At 42.5% G+C, this 9,244-nt stretch overlaps 1 protein-coding gene across 7 annotated transcripts in view; it reads right to left on the bottom strand.

Annotated features, from left to right (window-relative positions):
- Positions 1–1,637: 1,637 nt before the first annotated feature.
- phldb2b (pleckstrin homology-like domain, family B, member 2b) overlaps positions 1,638–9,244 on the bottom strand; it is a 38,512-nt gene continuing 30,905 nt past the window's right edge. For all 7 annotated transcript variants that reach the window (XM_028969620.1, XM_028969621.1, XM_028969624.1 and 4 more), the window contains 6 exons: positions 7,896–8,094; positions 5,400–5,490; positions 4,355–4,501; positions 3,493–3,712; positions 3,320–3,405; positions 1,638–3,021 (listed from right to left, as the gene is read on the bottom strand). In XM_028969620.1, the coding sequence (XP_028825453.1) occupies positions 2,881–3,021; positions 3,320–3,405; positions 3,493–3,712; positions 4,355–4,501; positions 5,400–5,490; positions 7,896–8,094 (884 nt within the window). In that variant the 3' untranslated portion in view covers positions 1,638–2,880. The remainder of the gene's footprint in view (positions 3,022–3,319; positions 3,406–3,492; positions 3,713–4,354; positions 4,502–5,399; positions 5,491–7,895; positions 8,095–9,244) is intronic.

Raw genomic sequence — 9,244 nt, 5'->3', positions numbered from 1 at the left:
GGATCCCACTAACGTATAATATTACCCAGAAGGCTAATGTGCTTCTACCTATTTACTAAAACAATTATGATTAAATATTAATGTCCTGGGGCAGCGTGGTTACATCACTGGACATACCGGTCTCATTACTCTAAATTACACCCCCCCCCCCCCCCCCCCCGCTACACATGTGCTGTTGTCCTCTGCTTTGGTGGCCAGGAGATGGGAGGGTGAAGGCTGTAAATTTGGACAGCACATCCCCAGGGAAGTGTAAGAAAGGCAAACCCCCTCATGCACGTTCCCTCTGGAGGTAGATATTCTTCATCCACCGCCCCCAACCCCCAAATCCAGCAGCAGCAGCTTCAGACCACATGGGGTCCTTACGTCCCTCCTCCTCCTTTCCAAAAACGCAGAGATGCACACTGAACACGTCAGTGTGTGTCACAGGCTTCTGGAAATTCAAATTAAATTTGGAAAGATCCAAAAAGGATCTTTCATCAAAGAATAGATTCCATCAACATATTTATCTTCAGCCTACAGTTTACGCTCCAGTCATTGATGCCTTTAAAAAGGATAGAAAGGATGCTTTAGAATTGATTGAGGCTTCACACTGATGAAGGAGGGTTTTTTTTAACAACTGAAGTTCACACTTACAAGTGGACAAATTCTGGGGAAATGTTGCTTTGGGCCACTATGAACCAATTCGAATAAAATCTTGTCAGTTTCTCCAGATTCTGTTGTTCTCATGGAAGGTTGAACTCCATTACTCCACCATTTGTTGTTGTGGTGGTGGAGAACACCAACTAAAAAAAATAACACGTAGGTGTGTTGTTGGGTTGGATCAAAATCACATGATCTTCAGACTCATCAACTAATGGAGGGCAGACACCAACCATCTTTTTTTATTGCCATAGTCTCCTTTTTATAGGATATGCCAACCAGAGGTTAAAACATGATTAAATAATGTTTCCCCAGTGGCATGTTCTCCAGTAGGTCACCAAATACTGACATGCACAGTAGATGATGACCATTCTGGAGAAGTTGTCCACAAGAAATTCCAAGCACATCCAAAGTACAGATTATCCTTTTTGGGCAAGAAGTGACTCGAACATAACATGCAAATAATCAAGATTTGACGCTCAGATTGGCATCACATTGCTGCATCTCCCCTCAACCAGTAATCTTTAAACCTGTAGGACAACGACATTCCTCACAGCACTTCATTTGCTCTGGTGCCACAAATGTAGTGTGCTGTTGCAGATGAATTCTGGTTCCGGATTTATGCATGAGACATGATGCAAGCCGAACATCAGGATCACGTCTGAGTCTTAGCCGATGTAAATGTGAAGTTAAGGCCCAGCTAAGACTCAGACATGACACTGATGTTTGGCTCGTGTCAGGTCTGATGAGGTCTGCAGTAAGATTTGTAACCCGACATTGCAGACACAGGTACAGATTTGCAATCAGACTGCTGGCTTTTATCAGTCATTTCTAACACTCTAAAGAGTGGAATGGATTTTCCAGATGGAATGCTATTAGACAAAAAAAGCTGTGTTTTACTTATCAGAAAAAAAAAATCCTCGGATTTTATTACCAGCAACCTACCTGCCATTGGAGCCCCGTCCATGGATGAATAAATAGCAAATCATGCAATCCTCTACTGTTGGCACAGCTTTATTTTTTGGATGATAAGAAGATGCATGCATCACACACATTATCATACATACTGTGACAGTGGGTGTCAATGGGAACCTGTTTGTCTAAAGATAAAGTAACTCCCGGCGATAAAGTAACAATTTCTATAATATAAAATAGAGAGCATCCACATCATCCCAAGCTCCCCTTCCTAGATGAATTTGAAAAGCAGCTGCTGCCCTCTGGTGGTTTAAAAAGGTCCTGACTGTATATCGAGAAAACAGTGGATGAAAGGTCACTGTCTGAACAAAACAAAAATTTCTAAATAAAACAATATTCTGCATTTCAGGATAAAACAATTCGTAGTTTGTTGGCAGTGATATGAATAGAGCATAAATATCACATGTGTAAAAGTCCAGCAGAGATCAAATGTTCTGATTCAAACTCACTTTAAATAAAATAAGAAACATAAAATAAATTCCATGAAATGCATATAGTTACAACTGTTACATAAGGAAAATGAAATAAACTCTATATAAAAATTCTCAACACTACACCAAATACAAAGGCTAATAAGAGATCATGTACAAAATATGGACAAACTATCATCATTAATCATTCTGTACCTATTGTTTGACTAACCTCAAAATTAGTGCTGATGTGTAACAACTCTATTCTGTTCATAAGAATTTATGTTTCCTAAGGTCCAATTGCCTTAATAAAATCTTTGGTATTTGTGGATTTACACACACACACGGTTCACATCTCAGTCATCCCAGCTTCCATAGTAAGGTCTTTGGCAGGGGAGCAAATGCTGAATTGCGTTTTATGCCTCTGAGTCCCTGAGTAATACTTTGGTTCTAAACACAAATTGACACACACACACAAGCACACCCTTCCTCAAATTCAACATGTCTTTAAATACATGTGGCAACATCATGGCACATTTAAGACCACATTACATATGACCAAGACCAAGATAAATATGGATATGGACACACACACACACAAACACACACACACAGTCTAAGGTCTCAGAAGCTTTTTGGTTTTAGTGCCAATCTGAACAGTTCATTCTACTTTTATTCTTAAAAAATGAAAAGTTGATTTGCTGCAGTCAGAAGAATAAGGCACTCATGTGAAAGCTTGGCACCATGTGAAGGCACAATTCACAATAAGGACTCTGTATAGAAAAATATGCCTTTCTTTCAATTCTAAAAGTAGCAGATCCCTTAGTAGAGCCGCTGCCAAGCAATCCTCCCGCTGCTACACCATGAACTGTGTGTATCCCTCAGCTCCTGTGACAATAACGTCCATCCAGATGCGCATAGTCTCTGGAGAGGGGGCCACCATGTAGTAGACCCGGTCATGTGTCTTTACACTGAAGGTGAGGGATGGGTTTGGACTCTGGGGAGAGATGGAGATGAAGAGGAGCCGTTCAAATCAAGGATCCAACAAACACAGAGGGCAAAATTCATTTACAGCATTTATCAGATGCCCTTATCCAGAGCAACTTAATATCAGTAGTTACAGGGACAGTCCCCCTGGAGCAACGGAGGGTTAAGGCTCAGGGACACAATGGTAGTACATGGTAGTACAATGTTATATGGCATGTGTGTATTCTCCAATTTTATAAAAGCAGCAGTAATTTTCAAGATAATTACCAAGATGTTCTGTCACTTATCAGTTTTTGTTGAACAATTACCTTGTGTGCATTCTTTAAATGATCATAATACACTTCCTCTATGGCCTGGAAGTAGATCACCCCCTTCAGCTTGGCTTCGTGCTTATCTGAAATTGAAGACAGGAGACATTGTTCACATGTGCATATTTTAAGAGTCTGGTGAAATCTGACAGTAGTGTTTTGGTAAAACTCACCTGAGTAGTAAGACAGAGTTCGGCGGTTGCGGTCAAAGACAAACCAGCGTTTCTTCCACGTCTTGATCTTGCCTCCCATTTTGATGAGGAAGCCACGGCAGGTCTTCTCAGTGATGGAAATGTGATAGCAGGTCTCGGTGTTGTGTCCAGCAGACTCAATGTGGCCACGCAAGTCAAAGTCATCTTTCCTTACCGGCAGATAACGTGTTAATGGCCGGGACTGTGTGGGGTCAAAAGTTAGGGTTATGTCAATAATTCACTGTCCAGTTACTTTTCAAGAATGATGACAAGTAACAAAAACAGGAAGCCACAAAAAGTTATCAGTTAGCTCTTTCACCAGATCTGAGAAGACAATATTAAAGCATAAAGAGAGGACCTGAGAACCTCAAATACAACATAACAAAAATATATTTTAGACAGATTAAAATTTTGTATGGACCCGGGGTAGGTATACTGCTTCTTTGAGGGGGGATAGAGTAAAATCAGTGAACGATAACTGTAATCATATGATAAGATTAATATTTAAATTATGTAAATCTTATGATCATATTATCTTAATTCACCACATCTTACACATTAATTTGATTTGCTCACAGATTTAAAATCAATTCTCATTAATGACACAAAAAGCATGTTGAGACTGTGTTTGCTCCAGATTTGGTGGATCTGAACTTAATATTTTGGGACAAATTGTGAAAATAAGTATCCCTCATTTAAGTGTGCTTCAGTGTGCATTAATTAACCAGTAACATGGCAGTTAAATATGTAGGACACTGTTTCAGCAGTTCCGAGAACTTTGATATCGGTGTTCCCCATGAAGAAATTATGAAAGCAATGCTGTCTTATCACTCCTTTATTTCACCTGGGCTCTCTGCTTCTCACGCAGCTTCACCTCCCTTTCAATGAGCTTCTGTCGCCTGCTTGTCTCCTCCTGGAGCCGTTTTTCCAGGTCCTCTCTCCTCCTCCTCTCTTCCTCTAGAGCCTGTCTGCGCACCTCGATCTCCCGCTCCTGGATTAAAACGGTTAAAGTTCAGAGAAGACAACTGTGCAGCATGAATCAGTCTATGGCAGTGTAGGGAGTTATATAAATAGAAAGAATTTTTTAATTATTTACAATTGTTTAAACCCACTAATATCCTGGTTGTGACAAATAGGCACTAAAACAACAGACGGATGCATGATTTAGTGGTTGATCAGTTTTGTACAATTACTGCAATGATTATGGTGATTAATTAATTAAGGTAATTTGTTGTTAAAAGTAAGCAAACAACAAGGAATAGAGCAATGTAAAATCTGTAAACCCTAAATGCCAATTGTCCTTTCTCACATGAAAACAACTGATTCGTAACCGGAAGGCTGCGGGTTCGAGTCCAGTAGCCGGTTTTGTTGTGTCACCGTGGGCTGTGATGCAGTGTTTCACAATGACAATCCCTTCACTTTCTTTCTTTTCTTTTTCAGAAAATGCATGAAAAATGCATCTAGCTTAAGAATAGTAAAATGTTACATATGATTCTGAAGTCATTTAAGTAATTAGTAACATCTAAAAAGATGACTAACTAAACTCGGTTTGATAGATGACAGATAAAGAGTGGCAAGTTAAGAGTGAGACACATACATGCAAATGATGTGGTGCACAAACACACCCCCACAAGCCTCGATAGCAGACCAATAAAAACAGCCCTCTTGCGAAGAAATAAATGTGATCAGAATAGGTTCAGAACACCGTACGCCATTGTTTGGCAGAAAATGAAACAGATGGAAGGATTTCATTTCCCACAATGGTCTGTTTGTTTAGGCAGAATATGTCTCTCTGTCCGGCTGAATAGGAGACTTCACATGAACTGTTCTCATTCTCCGTATGAAAGTGTTTGGGAAAGGCGTGCAAGGTTGATGTACGGCCACATTACCCGATGTTCCAGGAGTCGGTGCTTCTCAGCCTGGGCTTCCCTGAGTAGACGTTCCATCTCTTCTATTTTTGCCATGTTGGAGGTGCTGGCACTGTCCAGACCACAGGAGAGGTGATATTAGAGAAATTAGAGAGAAAACCTGCATACAGACATGCATACATATATGTGAATTCCTTAAACAAAATGTTTAACTACAGTCTCTAGATAAGTTCATCCAGCATTCTGTAATGCTGAAATGGCAACAATTGATTACTGAGTGATTTCACAGCTTCTTCCTAATCCACTGCAACAATCCCACAAGTTAGAACAATAGTGGTGGCAACACAAGGTTGCAGCAGCCACACTGGCACAGAATAATAGTCCGATATCCATTTTCTTCCTCTAGTTAACATTAGAACATAGTAGCATGCACTGCAAAGTTTCAGAAAAGTTTAAGTAAATTGGCCATGTTAGGCTCTAACAATCTCCAAAAATCTTGTGATGGGCTGCTTGATCAATACATACAAAGTGTGGCAGCCGATAAGGTGTTTCTAATAAAGTGGCTGGAGAGTTAGACTTCAGAGCTATTTCAGGCACACCAGACATTGACCATTGTTTTCCAATAGTGTTCAAATACACACACACACACACACACACAAACACACACACCCTGTAAGGCACAGCAGGAATCAATAAGTCTGGCCGTTGCTGGAACACATTAAACTCCAGGCAGGCTGCCCAACTGTGCAGCCAGAGAACAGAATTCTGATGCTTTCAATTTAGAGTTCAAAAGGAACACAGACAGAATCCCTCTGCTGTTCCCACTCTCACTCACTCTTACTGTCTCTGACTAAAGCGACTGCTTCCTTGGTCCATCCCTTCCTTACTGCACATCCACTCTGCTCTCCCCCACACCCTCCATGAGCTCCCCAGGTCCCCGGCGTCCAGTAAACAGAGAACCCCCTCTCCAGATGTGCACATCTGCCAGCGAGTCTGTTGAGCCTGAGCACCTGAAATGAAGCTGGGGTCCGCGACCGCAGACTAATGGGAAATGGACTCTTGTTATTCAATTTGGATCAGTGCCATAAAGTAAACAGTTCCAGGGAGCATTCTGCAGGCATCTCCTCTGATTGGTGCACGGAGCAGTCGGGCAGCAGCGGCGTGGACTTAAGAGTGACAATGAAACAGCATCTATCCCTCTCCGGAACATCAGCTCCATTGACTGCAATCCCTGCTTGAGATGCTGCCTGTGTTCAGTGATCTGCTTCTGCTTGTCTTCATCGGAAACGACCTTTTGTTCAATGAAAACGGCAAGTTCTCACACACACACACACACACACACACACACACACACACACCGCTTCTAAATATAAGCAGATTGTTTGTCTATGAATGTATAACTATATACATTCTATATTTCTACATCCTATATTTGACAGAATAATGCTCACACAGACACACACACTTGCACACAGGTGATGTAGAGCTCTATCTTCTTCCCTCCATCCTAACCAGCAGATCTGCTGTCATAATGGAAGTTGTCCTATACAGATATCCAGCTCGTCTCATCATTACACATAGATAAGTAGAATAAATTACAATTTGAAATAGAAACAGTACATACAACTACGTACTAAAGCATCAAAAGAATAGATACATTTCTCTCCTCCCTTAGTGTCCATCTTTTTTTCTCTCTCATGTCCATCCCTCTCACACGGAGTGTTGCTCTGCAGTTTTGCCATCTCTGTATAAAGCGCTGCTTACCAGTAGATCTGTGGAAGTGGTAAGGTCATCTCCATTTTAAAGGCCACAGTCTCCACAGCCTCGTACACACAGAGCGTTCACCCTCACACACACTCCGGCCAGCTCTCCGCTGCGATTACATTCAAATCTGAGAGGGAAAAGCTCAGTCTGCTTCATCCCAACCGTTCCAGCCTGTAATCCGAACCCTCCTCCCCCAGGTCCCGTACTCAGAGGCAGGGCTCTGCTCACCCCCATGCCCCCCAAAAAGGGGTCTGTAGTCCAGATCCAGCAGAACACATTAATCCTGCAGAGCACAAAACAGCCGCCACACACACTCAAACACACTCCTAGCACACTGATAAACACAGACGACCCGGGCCGTGCACAGGTCACATTCTCCTGTTACCTTCACTTCATCACCATCACTCTGTTACCTGCAGAAAAGTCTTGTACTCACTTCATTTTACCCCCCAGTCAGACTTACCCCAGCCCCTCAGCTCCATTCACTACCCCCTTTCTAGCCCCCTCACCCCTCCCATTCATTCCCAAAATGCAGAAAGTGGAACAGCAATGTTTCACATTATAGGAATTGCAAAAAAAGAAAGAGGGGGAAAGACTGTATATGATGCCTATGTAGGCTGGGTGGAGAGAATGTGCACACATGCACACACCCACACACACACAAATTTACCCTGGTATATGACTATGCACATAATGTTACAACAAAAATTTGATTATGTAATGTGAGGGCAATTAGGGCGTGGCCAGGCTCACCTGGAGATGTTGTCGGGGGAACAGGCAGAGATGCTGGTCTCCATGCTGTCTGAACTGTCCACACTCAGCGTATCCAAGGCGTGGCTATTGTCGTGGTAACCATAGGAATCGAGGTAGACATTAGACTGGGAGGCAGCACGGCCGGGTATTTCATTCAACCTCTGTCTCGAATCCTCGCCCACCTGCTGCTGACTGAGACCTGAGCAAATTAATTTAAAGTGAAAGTGAAGTGATTTAAATCCTTAAATCAAACAAAATCAGACTGCAAAAAATCAAATCCTTCCAAAAAATCCTTCAGCCCACCACTGTGCCCCTCATGACCTCAGTACCTTTGACTGGAGCCCCATTCTCAGGCGGCTGGTCACCAAACCTCCTGTCCAGCACAGCCTGTGGGGTCTCCCTGTGGTTACAGCAACCAGCCACTGTAGAGCCCAACGCTTGATCCAGAACAGAAAACACCCCAAAAACTTCCCTTCCTTTCCTGATCCAATAAGTTGCCTCCTTGGCCAAATAATGAGAAAAAAGATCCAAAACAATGGCAAGTGGGGCTCTGAATCACAACAGACAGATGAGCTGAGGTGTGTGTGAAGTGTCTTGTGTGAAGAGTCGTTTGCCACTACTAGTATGATCCAGCCCAAAGGATGTAAGACATCACAGGAACTCTGATAGCATCAGCCTGTTTGGGTCTTTGGTGGAGGACCCGCCTCACTGATGATCCAGCCCCTGGGACCCACAGATATCCCCCCAAAAACCAAACACCATACCCCAAACACAACCCCACATACACACAAATAACATAAAAAACACTAAGGGCTCATCTCTGGTTTCTGTGGAAATGTAGATCTGAGATGAAAATATGGCTGGACATCTGGAATCGCCGACCATGTGGTCAGTGTGTGGTCATTTTTTGTCAAAACCACTCAGCTTCAAGTGGTTGAAGCATTTTCTCTCCCTCATCTTCCCTGCATTCCTTTCCTATCTCCACCAGCACATCAACACACACACCCACTGACACCACAGCACACATCCATCCACCCATTCTCAGGGACTTATCCTATTGGACAAGAGGTTGTCATCAGAAAGCAAAATGAGTCACATAAGAAGTGACCTGACTGACCTAAAAGACACTAAAATGTTCAAAGAAAAGTCCTTCTGATGACCCATCATTATGCCTGAGAGGCTGTAATGGAACCAAGTGTTCTCCAGAGCAAGGAACAGAACAGGGACATGAAGGGCCGTTTAGGAAATATTTCAGACTTTTGTTTCACAAACACATGTGAAACACATACACATTCACATATGAAACTGACAAGCATACATTTAAACTACTGAACACACACACACATTTA

The sequence above is a fragment of the Denticeps clupeoides genome, chromosome 2 (genome assembly GCF_900700375.1).
Source record: "Denticeps clupeoides chromosome 2, fDenClu1.1, whole genome shotgun sequence".
In the NCBI taxonomy this organism is placed as follows: domain Eukaryota; kingdom Metazoa; phylum Chordata; class Actinopteri; order Clupeiformes; family Denticipitidae; genus Denticeps; species Denticeps clupeoides.
Note: the sequence above shows the minus strand (reverse complement) of the source record. Positions and strands in the feature narration are given on the sequence as shown.